This window comes from Gobio gobio (assembly GCF_949357685.1).
Source record: "Gobio gobio genome assembly, chromosome: 24".
NCBI classification, from domain to species: domain Eukaryota; kingdom Metazoa; phylum Chordata; class Actinopteri; order Cypriniformes; family Gobionidae; genus Gobio; species Gobio gobio.
In genome coordinates, this window is record NC_137120.1 from 38157255 (window position 1) to 38176088 (window position 18834).

Genomic DNA, 18834 nt, shown 5'->3' on the forward strand with positions numbered 1-18834 from the left:
ACAATACAATATTTGTCGTAAAAAAATTTTCAAATAATACATTGACATTTATCATACTGTATCGTTTATTATTTGAGTTTTATGATTTTGTTTGTCGCATTTTTTTTAGGTTGCATATTAAGTTTTTTTAGGAAAGAATACATTGTTCATTTTTTTATAATTATTTAAAAAATATATATATATTACATTTATGTTTTATATATAATTAAAACATAAATATAATTAAAATAATTAAAAAATAATAACTTGCCTGTTAATGCTTTCATTTGCGTTCATATTTTAATTGTTTCTCTCAGTGCATTAAAATATTCATTAGTAATGTTTAGCATGCTAAAACATTCCGTTCCTTTTTAAGTGAATTTGTTACATTTACATTTATGCAGACATTTTTATCCTAAGTGACTTGCATTGCATTCAAGCTATATGTTTTTTCCCGTGCATATCCTGGGAATCAAATCAATTATTGAATTCATGATGTTCTACTGTTTTAGCGACAGTTGTTTATTGTTTATTAAATATATTAATCATGCTTAAACTTTTTTAATTGCGCGTTTTTATAGTTAGTGCATTAACTAAGGCTGGTAACCTGACAAGCCAGACCCACATCATCAAGATGTTGGGTCTGGGAACACACCATTGGTAGGGCTCAATCCGTGGGGCGGGATGAACGGTTGTAGCGCTACAACCAACCAGAGCAACGAAGAAGGTGAAGCGAAGCTAGTCAATAGATTAAACTTTCGCCGTATCCGGTCGGCAAAACTCCGAACACATCTTCCTTTCTTAAGAATGACTTCAGTGCCGTTCTTTGTTCTTTCCTCAAAGAAAAGCTTAACTCAAGTCTTCCAGAGTCGTGGCCAAAGCCGATTCGAAAGATGTTAAGCCCGCCCACTGACTCTATACATGATGTGATTGGCCTGACCAGAGTTTGTTTTTTCCAGCTCGCAAGCCAACGGAGAGTTGCTAGACGACCCTGGCGGCAAATCAAAAGGGTGTGTCTAGATTTCTAGGCTATAGGGCTGGCGGTTTAAATCGATTTTCATTTCTATGAATCGTTAGCGATTCTTAAAGGTGCCCTGCCACACACAACTTGTATTTTTAAAAATATGTTAGGTCCATATGTGTTTGTGTTGTGTCGCGAATGTGAAAATGAACTCCTCTGTCAGTCTGACGTGGTGTTGCCTGAGCTCATTACTATTCATGAGCTCGCCCAGTTGAGACCACGCCCACAGAATTCGTCTAGCTCCATGCCAGTTTTCATATAGAGCAAGGTGATGAACATCATGTATCAGTCCTTCCAGAAAAATGCGGCTTTTTGTGTGATTGTTGCGGGCAAAAATCCTTGATTATGCGGCAGGTTTTCTTAAAAAATGCGATGGAAAATGCGGGATATTTATGCAATTTTATGCAATAAAATTGTGGGCACTTGCAAAAACTGCTATACAGCTATACAAAACAGACATTTGAGTGCTTCCAATGCAGAAAGTGCAATCTCTTAAAGGGTTAGTTCACCCAAAAAAGAAAATTCTGTCATTAATGACTTCCCCTGACTTCTCCTCATGTCGTTGGACGCCCGTAAGACCTTCGGAACACAAATGAAGATATTTTAGTGTAAATCCGATGGCTCCATCGAAAGGCCTCCATTGGCTCAATGCACTTTACACTCTCAAGACCCATAAAAGGCACTAAAGACGTCGATACAAAGTCCATTCAGTGGTTCTACAATAAATTTATGAAGCGACGAGAATAGTTTCTGTGCGAAAAAAAAATTATTAACGACTTATATAGTGATGACCGATTTCAAAAAACAGCATCATGAAGCTTCGAAGCGTTATGAATCAGCGAGTCGATTCATGATTCAGATTGTGTGTCAAACTGCTGAAATCACGTTACTTTGGCGATCCAAACCGCTGAATCGACTCACTGATTCATAACGCTTCAAACCGCTGAATCGACTCACTGATTCATAACGCTTCAAACCGCTGAATCGACTCACTGATTCATAACACTCCAAACCGCTGAATCGACTCACTGATTCATAACACTCCAAACCGCTGAATCGACTGATTCATAATGCTTCAAACCGCTGAATTGACTCGCTGATTCATAATGCTTCAAACCGCTGATTCGACTCACTGATTCATAACACTCCAAACCGCTGAATCGACTGATTCATAACGCTCCAAACCGCTGAATCGACTCACTGATTCATAACGCTCCAAACCGCTGAATCGACTCACTGATTCATAACGCTTCGAAGCTTCATGATGCTGTGTTTTGAAATCGGTCAACACACTGGGAAACTGCTTTGCTTTGGTCTTTTGCTGTTATTTTTGTTGGCCAATGGGAATGTGCGAGCTTCATCATGGTTTCAGCGATATCTATGGTTTCTCCACGGGGTTTGCAGCTTTTCGATGACGTTCATGTCGGGTAATTACGTCACTTCAAAACGTTCCCATGGCAACAGGGGGAAATGGCGGCTCTTGTGTGAAGTAAACAAACATTTTTCAACTTTCTGCTAATATATATGACTTTTTTGCAACTGAAATGCGGGGATTATGAAATCATGCACACGGAAATAGGCCATTTACGCAGCGAATAAATATGCGGACTTTGGCTGATTATGCATTAAAGCAGCACTTTATATAGGTAGGTTTTGCTCTCGGGGTCCCCCTACAGTTGGGAAACAGTATTGTCCTCTACTACTGTCGTAAACTCTTGTCATCTTACATCAGGGGATGCATCGCACGTGCATTTATTGACATGACAACCATGATAGCCCTGAACACTGCAGGAGTTCACAGGCAGGTGTTCTGCTTGCATCGCATGTGAAAGGTCTTCATCCCAGGTACAGTGGCATATGTTTCAGCATGTCGTATAAATATAATTTCATGGGTTTTATTTTTTTTCAAACGCCAAATGATCGCAATGCTCACGTTTACAAGCCAGCGTCACTATAGTAGCCTAGTCTATTGGTTCCCGTTTTACAGAATCTATATGATACTTCAATTCAATGTTTGAGTGGAAGGTAATAACTATATATCATCAATATTATAATATCAAGCTACCATAGATGAATCTGCAAATTTGAACAATCGATTTGCATTATAGCTTGAGGCAAGACAAATAAACAAATATCACAGACATGTTAGGTATCTTAAAATATGATTTTGTACGTCTTATGTATTTACTTGCAAGAATGTAGCCCCTCCTCCTTCAGCTCACGCCAACGAGCAAACGCTGCCCAATGTTGATCCTCGTCCTGCCTTTAATCCCATCACTTTCTCGTTTCCTCTTTTTGCTTTCCTCCGACAAAACCTTTGCTTTCTTATTTTTCTGTGCTGCTTCAGCCATGACTATAACATTCGGCAAATAAATGATAGTTGGGCTCGCACGTCCGAATTTAAGGAAGTGGGGGTGGTGGTGGAAGTGACGTATATGCTGTAAAGCAGTCGAATTTTGTAGTTCTTTTTTTTTCTCGGGTTGCTACCCGAAACCCGAAGTTTAAAAGTACGATTTTAAACGATACAGACCCCGTCAGGCTATGGCAGACGTGTCATTCAACCTATTGTAAGTCGATGTATCATCACAAGAGGTTTGAAAATATATTATAAAGGTTGAAAAGTTACCTAGTGCTGCTTTAAATAATTCGATCGCATAATCGCGTTTTTCTGGAGGGACTGATATATATGGCAATATACCTGAAGAAGCCATTTCTGCAACGATTCCAGACGATACTTAGGTAAAGGATGCTGATAGCCAGGCTCTCATTGGCTAGCTGTTAGCCAATCAGAGTCAAGCAGCTTAGCTTGTTGGATATTAATGAGAACTGGCGCAAATCAAGCTTTCTATACCACGCTAGAATGGCTTGAAACAAGGCAACCAAGGCATTTTTTTTTCCACAAAAAAAATTTACAGAGTCCATGGTAGAACCACAAAAGTAATGGCAGGGCACCTTTAAGTCCCAAGTGTCGATCTTTTAGTCAACGCTGTTTTCGGCTGATGAATGAACAGTCAAATCTCGTCTTCCCTTACAGTTCGTTGTCTATCACACCTTAGCTTGAAGATATTCTTTAGCTAAATATCTGAGCTGCACCATATGCTTTTTGATTTGAGGCAAATATTATTATATTTACAGTTTCTCTCCTTATGCAAAGAGAGTATTTGGATGAAAACTCTATAATCTCCTCTGACCTCAGGGTTTCTGTGGAACGCCGCCTCCTTCTACCAGGAGTCGTCCTACCTGCACTTCCCCACGCTTCAGGCCGAGCTCAGCGTCGACATCTCGCTCTATTTCAAAACCACGGCTCCCTCCGGAGTCTTCCTGGAAAATCTGGGCACAAAAGACTTCATTAGAGTGGAGCTCAGCGGTGAGTCCCTTTATATTGATAGCTGGAGTGATAAAATTAACTTAAACATGCTCGAAAGATCAATATATTAAGAACATACTAAGCAATGGGAGGATGTGAAATATGACCGGAACATGTTCCCTGACGGGTTTGGTGAGAATCACCCATCTAGCTAATGCTTCAGCGACGCAAATGTGGAGATAAAATGGCAAAACTCGCTCATATTCAGGCCATGTCATTAGTATTTGCAGTAAAGTGGAGAGGACGTAGCCAATTTCAGTGGAAAGAGCAGTTTTACTGAACTGTGCCGCTGTTCTGCAGCCGCTGAAACCATCAGCTGTGTAATTACTGTACACAGTTCACTGAGGCTGTTCATCTTCTTCATATTGCCTGCCTCCTTCTATTTTATATATATTTTCCCGTAAGTATTAGGGTATTTTTTCCACCAAGAGTTTTCAGAATACATCACCTGCGTGTTACATTAATGTAAACGTGCACATTTAAACGGTCGGCCCAACTTCCAGGGTGGTGTAGCATGTCACGCTGGACCTTGACTTCCTCTGTGGTTCAAAGGACAATAATGTACTTTACTTTAACGTACTGTATTGTACTGTACACACACACACACACACACACACACACACACACACACACACACACACACACACACGCACACATACACACACACACTCACTCACTCACTCACACACACACTCAGTCTTACACACACACACACACACACACACACACACACACACACACACACACACACACACACACACACACACACACACACACACACACACACACACACACACAAACTCACTCACACACTCACTCACTCACTCACACACTCACTCACTCACTCACACTCACACTCACACTCACACTCTCTCACACACACACAAACACACACACACACACACACACACACACACACACACACACTCACACACACACACACACACTCACAAACTCACTTACACACTTACACACTCACTCACACACACTCACTCACTCACTCACTCACACACACTCACACACTCACTCACTCACTCACTCACTTACACACACACACACACACACACACACACACACACACACACACACACACACACACACACACACACACACACACACACACACACACACACACACACACACACACACACACACACACACACACATTTAATATATATTGTATATCTATATTTAATCAACTTATTAACTAATTAAATTAATTCTTATTCTAATCAAATTTTATTATTTCCTATTTTTTATATTTTATTTTATATTATATGAAATATGTACTTATTTTATTATTTAAAATAAATAGACGTTTTTATTATATATATATATATATATATATATATATATATATATATATATATATATATATATATATATATATATATATATATATATATATATATACAAATATATATATATACAAATATATTGATAATTGTCTATATTTAATAAACATTTAATTATTTATAATTGAATTAAAAAAATATTTAAATTACATAATAATATATAATAATAATATTAATGATATAAATAATAATATTTAATGTATTTAAAAATAATGTAATGTATTTAAATGTATATAAATCTTTTTAATATTAAATGTGATATTATATTTTTTAGTCCTTTATATTTTATAGTTTAATTTAAATAAAATAGTTACTTATTTTTGTACATAAGACATTATTTATGTCATAATTTTGACTTAAATTGCCATTATTTACTAATTAATAATATTATTTAAATAATATTGTATGTGTGTGTTTATATTATATAAAATATAAATGATATATATTTTGTATTTACTAAGCGAATGATTCACACATTTTTATTACTTAATAAAGTAATAAACAGCAATATTTACCTTTAAAAAAATACATAATATTTGAAATGAGTTATTAAATTCCAGTCATTCACAAAAGGAATCAAACTCTAACATCATTTTTTGCTAGATTAAATATAAAATATAAATATGAATATTAAATTACCTGGAAATTAATCAGTAGCTAATAAATTATTTCCACAAATTCCTGTTAGCATTGTGAAGTGATATGTGTCTTTTCTTCTCGCCCTAAACCGATGTCCGCAGCGCCTTCTGTCGTGACCTTCACGTTTGACGTGGGCAACGGTCCGGTGGTTCTGACGGTAAAGTGTCACGTGCCACTGAATGACAAGCAGTGGCATTACGTACGAGCGGAGAGGAGCGTGAAGGAGGCGTCGCTGCAGGTGGACCAGCTGCCCTTGCGCTTCCTGGAGGCTCCATCCGAAGGCCACACCCACCTTCAGCTCAACAGCCAGCTGTTTATTGGTAGGCACAGCCATGAGTGACAGCTCTGTGCCAGCAGGGTGTAAGAGAATAATATCCCTGTACCTCGACACAGATGTTGTTAATAGGATTTAAATGCAAATTATCGGAATGTTAATTTACTTGCAATTATTCATTTTGAATGTATTTTTTGCATATGCATTACATGACTTAAAATTAAAAATAAAAATTGTCTGTAATCCACAGGAGGCACGGCATCACGGCAGAGAGGATTTCTAGGGTGCATCAGGTCATTAAATATTAACGGCATGACGCTTGACCTTGAAGAACGGGCTAAAATGACCCCCGGGGTCAGTTCGGGCTGCCCGGGTCACTGCAGCAGCCAAAACAGCTTGTGTCACAACAGGGGGAAATGTATCGAGAAAAGCAGCGGATATGTTTGTGACTGCACACACTCTGCCTACGGAGGACCCAGCTGCAAGAAAGGTGCGCTATTTTTGTCTAAAAAATTTACCAATTCTACCAATACGTACCTTAAATAGTGAAATAACATTCCTGTCTTGATGTGCATTGTTCACTCTCTGTGACGGAATTTTCCGTAATTTATGACGCAGCGCTTCCCCGCCATTGATGGAATTTTCTGTAATTTATGATGTAATGCTTCCCTGCCATTGACGTAATTTTCCGTAATTTATGACGCACCGCTTCCCTGCCAATGACAGAATTTTCCGTATTTTATAATGTAATGCTTCCCTGCCAATGACAGAATTTTCCGTATTTTATAATGTAACGCTTCCCTGTCAATGACAGAATTTTCCGTAATTTATGATGTAACGCTTCCCTGTAAATGACAGAATTTTCCGTATTTTATGATGTAACGCTTCCCTGCCATTGACAGAATTTTCCGTATTTTATGATGTAACGCTTCCCTGCCATTGACAGAATTTTCCGTAATTTATGATGTAACGCTTCCCTGCCATTGACAGAATTTTCCGTAATTTATGATGTAATGCTTTCCTGTCAATGATGGAATTTTCCGTAATTTATGACGCACCGCTTCCCTGCCAATGACAGAATTTTCCGTATTTTATAATGTAATGCTTCCCCGCCATTGACAGAATTTTCCGTAATTTATGATGTAATGCTTCCCTGTCAATGACAGAATTTTCCGTATTTTATGATGTAATCCTTCCCCGCCATTGACAGAATTTTCCGTAATTTATGATGTAACGCTTCCCCGCCATTGACAGAATTTTCCGTAATTTATGATGTAACGCTTCCCCGCCATTGACGGAATTTTCCGTAATTTATGATGTAATGCTTCCCCGCCATTGACAGAATTTTCCGTAATTTATGATGTAACGCTTCCCTGCCATTGACAGAATTTTCCGTAATTTATGATGTAACGCTTCCCTGCCATTGATGGAATTTTCCGTAATTTATGATGTAATGCTTCCCCGCCATTGACAGAATTTTCCGTAATTTATGATGTAACACTTCCCTGCCATTGACAGAATTTTCCGTAATTTATGATGTAATGCTTCCCCGCCATTGACAGAATTTTCCGTAATTTATGATGTAATGCTTCTCCGCCATTGACGGAATTTTCCGTAATTTATGATGTAACGCTTCCCCACCATTGACAAAATTTTCCGTAATTTATGATGTAATGCTTCCCCGCCATTGACGGAATTTTTCGTAATTTATGCTATAATGCTTCCCTGTCAATGACAGAATTTTCCGTAATTTATGATGTAACGCTTCCCTGCCATTGATGGAATTTTCCATAATTTATGATGTAATGCTTCCCCGCCATTGACAGAATTTTCCGTAATTTATGATGTAACACTTCCCTGCCATTGACAGAATTTTCCGTAATTTATGATGTAATGCTTCCCCGCCATTGACAGAATTTTCCGTAATTTATGATGTAACGCTTCCCTGCCATTGACAGAATTTTCCGTAATTTATGAATTAACGCTTCCCCGCCATTGACAGAATTTTCCGTAATTTATGATGTAACGCTTCCCTGCCATTGACAGAATTTTCCGTAATTTATGATGTATTGCTTCCCTGCCAATGACGGAATTTTCCGTAATTTATGACGCAACGCTTCCCTGCCATTGATGGAATTTTCCGTAATTTATGATGTAATGCTTCCCCGCCATTGACGGAATTTTTCGTAATTTATGCTATAATGCTTCCCTGTCAATGACAGAATTTTCCGTAATTTATGATGTAACGCTTCCCTGCCATTGATGGAATTTTCCATAATTTATGATGTAATGCTTCCCCGCCATTGACAGAATTTTCCGTAATTTATGATGTAACACTTCCCTGCCATTGACAGAATTTTCCGTAATTTATGATGTAACGCTTCCCTGCCATTGACAGAATTTTCCGTAATTTATGAATTAACGCTTCCCCGCCATTGACAGAATTTTCCGTAATTTATGATGTAACGCTTCCCTGCCATTGACAGAATTTTCCGTAATTTATGATGTATTGCTTCCCTGCCAATGACGGAATTTTCCGTAATTTATGACGCAACGCTTCCCTGCCATTGATGGAATTTTCCGTAATTTATGATGTAATGCTTCCCCGCCATTGACAGAATTTTCCGTAATTTATGATGTAACACTTCCCTGCCATTGACAGAATTTTCCGTAATTTATGATGTAATGCTTCCCCGCCATTGACAGAATTTTCCGTAATTTATGATGCAACGCTTCCCCGCCATTGTCATAATTTTCCGTAATTTATGATGTAATGCTTCCCTGCCAATGACAGAATTTTCCGTAATTTAGGACGCAACACTTCCCTGCCATTGACAGAATTCTCCGTAATTTTTGACGCAGCTCTTTCGTGCTTTCACTGTTATACAGTAGAGGGTGCTGTTATGCATCTTCTGAAAGAGTACAGATGTCGACCCAGGATGAGACATTGGACTGTGCAAGCTTTGGGGGTGTTGATGGACGGATCTACTCCATCTATGTTTTGATCATCGTTCTGAATCCGATCTTTGACAAAAACACATTTATTTTCTCCGCTTTTTTTCTTTTTCCCAAAATGTTGCTTTACCCATACTCAAACTTACCCATTTACAAGTGTTGATTCAAATAAGAATGCATGAAGCTAGAACAAAACGTGTTGTTGTTGTTTAAAAGCAGAGGCTCTGTTTATTCCGGGGGCTATGAAAGCTTTGTAAAAATGCTGGCGGTGGCTAAAATTAGCATCAAACCTGGTTTGGTCATGGTTTTACTTTTCTTTTCTTTTTTTGACTGGTAGTCAAACGATACAGGTTTTTCAATTTCTAATACCGGTTGCAATGTCTAAAAAGCAGGTTGCCCAATGGTCGACATCATACTAATATATATATATATATATATATATATATATATATATATATATATATATATATATATATATATATATATATATATATATATATATATATATATATACACTATAAAATCTCTAATTAGATCTCAAGCAGAATTTTAAAACAGTACTGATTCCTGAAAAAAAGATATTTTTAACTAAAATGGCCAAATACTGACCAAAATATCGATCTGCAGTTATTTTTGACTCACAATCTAGATGTTTTTTCTGTTCAAGGGAACAGTTTGTTTTAACATCGGCATCCTCCTCACTTCTCTACGGCGAATCAAAGGGCGTTCCAGAAGGAGGACGTTTAAGAGCTTGATAACCTTGATTTCTGAAGACAGTGCAGTGCCCACAGATTGCACCTGATCAAAGCTGAGCAGGATAAAACATGAGATATTCAGTGCAGTTCTGCTATACTCTGTCTGTCTCACTGTCCTGATATGGCTTGTGTCCATGACCGTGAACCGCAGTTGTTTGGATGAATTTCGCTCAAAGGGCTGCAACCTGACCAATCCCAGCGGGCCCTCCCTGCCCATCACGCTCAATGCTAAACCTCTCTGCTGTCAATACAGCCTTTATCACATTTGATCCTCTGATATGCTAGACAGCTGAGCCATTCAACGCTCCGTGAATGAGACTTTCTTGGCTTTGCATTTTCCTTATTGGACTCTAGAGGGATGGTGTTTCTATTCTGATAATATTATGAGTAAATGAACACCGTGAGATGCCTAGGGGTCGGTTGCAGTCCAAGCATAATTTTGCATTCATTTTGAGTTAAATGATTCATTTCCTTTGTATTTTCCACTCTGTCCATTCAGCATTGTGTCCTTGGAGTTCGACAGCATGTTAATATGCTGATAAGGAAACAAAAACACGGCCAATCATCGTCTAGGATCTGGCCACAAGCGTTTGCGCCAACATTTTCACACGTTTGTGTTCTCTTTCTTTCCAGAAGTCTCCATGTCCTTTGAAAGCGGGTCTTCGGTGACCTACACCTTCCAGGAACCGTTTTCCGTGATGCGCAACCTCAGCCGTCAGTCCTCGGCTATCTTCGCCCAAAGCAGCAATTCCCGAGAGAGCATCACTTTCAGTTTCCTCACGACTCAAACGCCCGCCATGCTTCTGACAGTCAACACCTATCATCAACAGTACATGGCCATCATTCTGGCTCACAACGGTACTAACATGATATTACTTTAAAATTGTCTATTACCATAATATTGTCGTTACTTTAATGTATATTGTACAGTGTAATGTACATGATATATAGATGTATATGAAATTCTCTACGGAGGTTTTTGTCCTGCCAAATCACAGTGTTGTATCAGCCAATCAGAACTGTTTTTTGATTACCTTCAAACTGTCTCTAAATGATTCTTACAATGATGGTGATGGCGATGATTGGAGAGGAGCATCTTTTTCTGTGTTTCTCATATTTCAAAACAGCGGTCAAGCTAGCAATTACCCTCATCAGTGGGGAAGGAAATGAGCCATTCAAACTGTGTTGTGCTGTCTTGATTCTGTCTCACTTATGTCTCAAATTGCCTGCATTTCATTGGCGTCCCACAGGGAGTTTGCAGATTTGGTATCGGCTGAAGAGAGAGAAAGAGCCTGACATCTTTACGCCAACGTCTCTTAATTTGGCTAACGGAGAGCTCCACAGAGTCCAGATCCATAGAGAGGGAAGGGACATGTACGTCCAGGTGAGTCGTGCCTATATTTCAAACAAGCAAAATCAATTTTATAGGAAATTGGGGCCGTAGTAGATGTTCTCTGGCACCTACTAACTTGTACAATGAATATCAGCACAGTTATGTTAAACGGTCTTTTTGCGTTGAATATTTACAGATGCTAACAGAATAAACTTCACAGAATAAAGCCTACCTTACAATCAGCCCTGAATCCGTTGCTTTAAGAAATGAACAGCTTTTTATGAGGTTTATTATTCCAGGATTATTGCTCAACGCGTCTCAAAACGATGTAGCTGAAGTAACGTTACAGCACTTCACCAGATGGATGTGTTTGTATGCGCTGATGTGTGGGCGTTGACTCTGGATCGTCAGTATTTGAATCTGAAAGAGCGCGCGCTCCGTGGGCGTGGCCGCATTAGCGGATAATGAAGTGGCTCGCGGGTGACTGACATCACTCTCTTTTCAAACAGATTACATAAACACAGCATATTTGTTTTCGATTTGGTTTACATTGTTTAAAACCTGACATTTCAATGTTTCTTTAGACATATGTCTCATGTTTTTGAGACAAGTATTCACTAAGCTAGAGTTCCTTTTCTGAAGACTTTCTGAATGAATGTCTTTGACTGAGAGGCTGCAGATCGCGCATCATGTTTGTTTTCTTTCATTTGCAAAAAGCTAAACATTTTGTTTTTATTGTGACTATACACAAAAAAATTGAAACTTAACAGATTATAATGATGTATAACACTTGCCTGAATGATAAAAAACGACGGTTATTTGAGTCTCTTTGGCACTGATAAGAAAAAAAGTGAGTCGATGGCGCCGGCGTGACCGCCGACTCGAGGGGGTTAACATTATATTATTAAATCATTGGTCGTCATTCATGAAATATGAGCAGCAAATTTCTTTCTGAATCATTCATTGAACAAAACCAAGATATTGTGCATAAAAATGTTTTTCTTAAACATTTTCACACAAATTTCACACTAATTGCGTTGCAATCATACAAAAATGTATGCAAGTATGGTTTTACCAACAAATTGCACAAATTAAATTAAAGATTTGAACTGCAGTAATGCAACAATTTACGTAAGATTAATTTTATAAAAAAATTGTCATTTAAATGTGTGTGACAAATTACATATAAATGGTTTTACAAATAATTTCTTGCAATTAATATTTTGCGACTATATATGGTCTATTTACGAACGTTTTGCACAGAAATGTAAATGTCTTGTTCACATTTATGTAAATAATTTTTTCGAATATAACTCGAATAAAGGTGTTACACTGTGCAACAATTTACATAAAAATGTTTTTTAGAAAATACATATTAGAATTATGCATGAATAGTTTTACGAAATACATTACACAAATTTGATTTAAAGGGGTCATGAACTGCTTTGTTTTTAATGTTTCCTGTGGTGCGCTTATAATGTTAGTATGATTTTTACATCAAAAAATGTCATAATTTAGAAATAAAAGGGATTTTTCCTACCCTGATTTGAGCGTTCTGTTTGAAGGGGCGTGTCTGCTGTGAGACTTCAGTGTAAACGCCCACTGCTGTGATTGGCTGACATCTTTGCATATGAAATAGCAAACAAGTATTAGATTCAATTCAATTCAAATTTATTTGTATAGCGCTTTTCACAATACAAATTGTTTCAAAGCAGCTTCACAGAAAGTGCATTTCATAAATGTACATTGAAAAATGTTAGAAAGAGAATGTTAAAGAAAAATGTTAGGATAAGTTAATCAATCATGTATTATTTTAGGCCATAACAACGCTGGCGTTGAGTCGTCTCTTCACAGGCGTCGAGTCGTCTCTTCACAGGCGTCGAGTCGTCTCATCACAGGGGCATCTGAAGTCTCCATGAGAGGCTGGATACAAACTGGAGCTGACGAACTAGTTACCTCGGGACTAGTGTCCCGAGATAACAACAGAAAAGCAGATGGGAAATAATTAGCAAAGCTGCTGTTCAGAATATTAATGCTGTTGGTGCGATTTAACTGTAGTAGAAAACGTATTTATAATGTGAATGCTTGGCTAAAGAGATGCGTCTTTAATCTAGTTTTAAACTGGGACAGCGAGTCTGAACCTCGAACAATATCAGGAAGACTATTCCAGAGTTTAGGAGCTAAATGTGAAAATGCCCTCCCTCCTTTAGTGGACTTAGATATCCTAGGAATGACCAGAAGCCTCGAGTTTAGTGATCTTAAAGAGCGCGATGGATTGTAGGGCGATAAAAGATCCGTTAAATACACTGGAGCTAAACCATTTAGGGCTTTATAGGTCAGTAGCAATACTTTGTAATTGATACGGAACTTAATAGGTAACCAGTGTAGAGATGATAAAAAAAAGATGTGGAACGAGAGTCCAGAACTCAGTCACTGTTTGATTGACAGCTCCAGCAATTTTAAAGGGAATGTTCTTTGATCGCTTTCTATATATCATTTAATCACAGTTTAAATAACAGATCATTTTTATCCTAATAAGAGAAACAATGTAAAGTTGAGCGTTAAGTCACTGCTTTGATTTACTGACACATAAACAAAGAACATCTGACTACATGAATCATTACATATCAGAAATCACTGATCACAGATCAAGCATTAGAATGAACACAGTTACTTACATGTTGTGGCATTACTGTCGAGTCCATATTGTAAAAATATGTTGCAAAGCCTGTGCCGAAATTGCGACTGATTTACCCAAGAATCCACAGTAAAATATACCGAATACAAATAAATAATGCTTAACTGAGACATTCGCATTGTTGAAAATAAAATAAACACATTCCTAGTATTAGGATCCTTTGGAAGGTATTGTTATTTTTAGTCCAGTAAACCTGTATCGCTCGTCTGTCCTTGTCATCTCACTATCACGCCAGTGGGCGGGGCCAACTTGCAATGATGAAGTAGGGGTGGATTTTCTTCTGCAGGATATTCTTATAGTATGATGACCTCTTAAATGTCAAAAGCTCAAGGAAAATTTGTTTTCTCAGTTCATGATCCCTTTAAGCATCAATTTTCCTATGAATGGTTTTACACAATTTATCATGAAATTGTGTTCCACTCGTTTTTCATGATTGAGTCCCGATATTGCTTTGAGAGAGTTGTAGCATCATTAATCAAATTCCTCTCACTTGATTCAGATCAGATTTGTTTTTAGTCTGAGTTAAATAAAGTACCCTTGATGTACATGGCTGATGATGCATTTAAATTTTGTATCCGCCCCGGTAGCATAGACTTTATGAGCAGCGCTTCAATTCAAGGATGTTATCAGTATTCTTAACACAGTGTTGCAGATTAATACTCGATGAATTTTCTCACACCATGAAAATATCTAAGTATTTGTGGAATCTTATGAATGTCACATCACATCTCTCTTTCTGTGGTTTTCTCTCTGTATCCTTCTCCTTTTTAGATTGATAAAGATACCAATCTGAAATACAGCCTGTCCACGGACAAAGAGTTGATCACGATAAGGTCTTTGACATTGGGGAAAGTCACAGGTAGGCGGTTTAATTAAAGTCCAAGATTAAAGCTGTGGGTGTGCAAGCTACTGCTTAACTGACTAATTCACCACACCAAGCCACCTTGAGATAGTTTGATGGGCAAGAATCTTTTGCTTAGCACTATTTTTGCTTGGGCAAATATCAAAGAACCTCCTGTCCACCAATCACATTTGAGGTATTGTCTCATTGTCTTTCTCAGGTCGAGCTGGTGTAGACGAGGAAGTTCTTCAGGCAGGATCGAAAGGTTTTATCGGCTGCCTATCTTCAGTTCAGTTCAACCATTTGGCTCCCCTCAAGGCGGCCATATTGAATCGAGGTAGCTCGTTGGTCAACGTTCTTGGTAACCTGGTTGAGTCAAATTGCGGAGAGCTGGCGGATAAGTCTTCGTCCAGATCTTTGTCAGGTTGGTAAAGCTGCCATAGTATCTTATGTTTACAACAAATGGAAAAATGTACGAGATCAGGGTATGAACAATAAAACTGTGAGAAATTCAGTCACATCTTTATTTATAATAATTGTAGGATCAGATCATATGTAGACAATGTTGAATAGGAAATTCCAGATTCACATTTATATCACATTTATAATCACAGTTATATGAAATGTAATATCCATTGCTGTGTATTTTAAGCATCTTTTAATTGGTGCAGACTTAAGTTCTCTTACTCAGCAAATACTTTCGCAGAAATGTTTAACTGTCAACCCTGAATCCATTTAAAACAAAGCCTTATTTAGGTATGGAAGCTTTTTTCCGCCACTGAAAACTTTTTATCTCTGACTTAATTCTCGCAATTAGTCATCTCAGAATTGCGTGATATAAACTTGTATATTGTAAGAAAATGTCAGAATTGTGAGCTGACTTTTTTTCATCAGAATCGAACTTTATTGCAATTGCAAGTTTATATCTCACAAATGTGAGAAAAGAAGTCAGAATTGTGGGATATGAACTCGCAATTGTGAGAAATAAAGAATTGTGAGGTATAAACTCGCACTTGCAAGGATATTTAAAGTCAGAATTACGGGATATAAACACACAATTGCGAGAAAAAAGACAGAATTGTGAGACATAAACTTGCAATTGTGCGAAAAAATTTGAATTGTAAGATATAAACTCACAATTGCTAGAAATAAAGCCAGAATCGTGAGATATAAACTTGCAATTGCAAGAAATAGTCAGAATTGTGAAATATTAACTCGCACTTGCGAGAAATAAAGTCAGAATTGTGAGATATAAACTTGCAATTGCAAGAAATAAAGTCAGAATTGTGAGATATAAACTTGTAATTTCAAGAAATAAAGTCAGAATTGTGAGATATAAACTTGCAATTTCAAGAAAAAAATTTGCAAAAAAGAAAAAATAATTGTGAGATATTAACTCGAAATTGAGAGAAATAAAGTCAGAATTGTGAGATATAAACTCGCAATCGCAAAAAACAGTCAGAATTGTAAGATGTAAACTCACACTTGCGAGAAAAAATTTAGCAAAAAAGAAAAAGAGAATTGTGAGATATTAACGTGCACTTGAGAGAAATAAAGTCAGATTTGTAAGATATAAACTCGCAATTGCAAAAAAACAGTCAGAATTGTAAGATGTAAACTCGCAATTGCGAGAAAATTTTTTGCAAAAAAGAAAAAGAGAATTGTGAGATAAACTTGCAATTGCGAAAAATAAAGTCAGAATTGTGAGATATAAACTTCTAATTTCAACATACAATTCTCATTTTTTTTCTCGCAATTGCAAAATTATAAGATATAAACTCGCACTTGCAAAAAATTGTCAGAATTGTAAGATATAAACAAAATGTTGCAATTATCTTTTACTTTTTCTGTTTTTTAATTCCGTGGTGGAAACAAGCTTTCATATATAGGCTCTTTTATAGTATTTTTACTTGCCATGAAAATAGCCAAGGAAGCTGACATGGCGTTAAACCACAACCAGTCAAACCAACATATACCAGCCAATATTGTCAGGTTGGTATAAAGTCAGTGTTCGAATTGAAGGGACATTGTAATGTAATTTCCATATCACTTATTCGGTTTATTCACAGATCACGCAGATACGGGAAGTAGAGGGAAGAAACGTACGAACGCTACCCAAAATGATTCTGCGGTAATTGGAGGTATGGACTGCTTTCCTGCTCCATTTTTAAAAGCAAATTTGCTGTGAAATCAAACCTTTTAGGAATATCCACAGAATGATATCGTGTAAACAAAAGTTGTACACTAAAGGTGCAGTCCGTTGTCAATATTGCAGAGAAGTCATTTTTAAACCAAGCAACTTTCTGTTAGTCTGCATGGCAATTTCAGATAACTAACTTGAACACAGGCAATATCTGTATGGGAAACTTTTTTACCCTCATGCTAAAACCCTGAATCGTACATTCCTATTTTAATGACTGAATTTTGCCTGTGGAATAACAGAGTAACGGAAAATGTGACTGTTAATTGTTTGCGATTGCATCAGAACAAGGTTCACTTGCTTCTTCTGTCTCTCGTAGGTTTGATAGCAGCAGTGGTGCTCATTACCCTCTGCGCCGTGGCCGTGATGACCCGTTTCCTGTACCGCCATCGACACGAACGTACCCGGCAGCTGGCCACCGTCAAGGAGAAAGATCACCAGCCCAGGCCAGAACTCCGATATCGGGCCGAGTTGGACCTACACAGTGCCATGAGAGACAGCAGGAAAGAGTACTTCATCTGACCTGTGGCTTACGAAACTCGTGACCCCCGCTGAGTCGCTGTGACCCTGTGTTGTGCGCCAACTCAGTGGACAGGGATTGGGGACAGGAAGTCAGCTGAACCTTGTGGACACAGCCAGTGCCCTTCACCCTCCCAACCACTGTCCTTTAGCATCCAGGATTCAGGGAACAGAAAGTTCACAACACAGATACGTTGAGTTATAGTGGTACGCGAGCAGCGTGGCGGATTTTAAACAGACCGGGTTCGTATCGGTGGTTCTTTGCTGCAGTTTTAGACAAAATGTTCCCAAGTTAGAAGATCAGGTGGCTTCAAAGCTCTGAAGCCGTACCCAAACATGGCCTTCAGCCCTTCGCAGAGGATGGAGAATCAAACGTTTGAAGCGACTCTTTTGCTTTCAGGGCTAATTATTTAACCAGACAACAAAGAGATTACAGAATCATTTGTGTGTGCACACATGCGAATCACTCTGGCAGACAAACAAACACTCAACGATCTCCATTCTGTGGACCGTGACCAATCAAACGGCTCTGGTGCTGTACTAATCCAGCACGAATGGTCTTGTTCAGCCACGGGCGAGCACAATGTAGTGATGCAAATAAAGTGGGTGATGTTACCAGTGGGGCTCTTTCACTTCCTCCTTCCTTTGCTCTGTTTCCTTTCCTAAGGACTACTTGAAACGGCATTCACAATGCATTTAACTTGTCGGTCATGTGACGCATCTCAGAGTGAAAGAGCAGGAAATAATGGTCTGTTTGTATCCATGATTGTGTCATGGAAAGTGGCTGTTACGGGATCGATGATGTCATCTTAAAAAGGAGGCGGAGCAAGTTATTTCATTTTGATATTGGTGGAAGGTTGTTTTTTTGTATTAGTAGTAATTTGCACCGATGAATCAT

The 18834-nt window shown here is 38.0% G+C and overlaps 1 protein-coding gene across 1 annotated transcript in view; it reads left to right on the forward strand.

Annotated features, from left to right (window-relative positions):
• The window catches only part of cntnap5b (contactin associated protein family member 5b), a gene marked incomplete at both ends in the record, with an annotated part of 108618 nt that extends 90679 nt beyond the window's left edge, over positions 1 to 17939 (forward strand). Inside the window, 9 exons of the mRNA XM_079807090.1 lie at positions 4197 to 4367; positions 6463 to 6681; positions 6886 to 7125; positions 10979 to 11203; positions 11596 to 11729; positions 15148 to 15235; positions 15438 to 15641; positions 17287 to 17358; positions 17737 to 17939. Of these exons, the coding sequence (XP_079663216.1) occupies positions 4197 to 4367; positions 6463 to 6681; positions 6886 to 7125; positions 10979 to 11203; positions 11596 to 11729; positions 15148 to 15235; positions 15438 to 15641; positions 17287 to 17358; positions 17737 to 17939 (1556 nt within the window). The remainder of the gene's footprint in view (positions 1 to 4196; positions 4368 to 6462; positions 6682 to 6885; positions 7126 to 10978; positions 11204 to 11595; positions 11730 to 15147; positions 15236 to 15437; positions 15642 to 17286; positions 17359 to 17736) is intronic.
• Between the last annotated feature and the right edge of the window lie 895 nt (positions 17940 to 18834).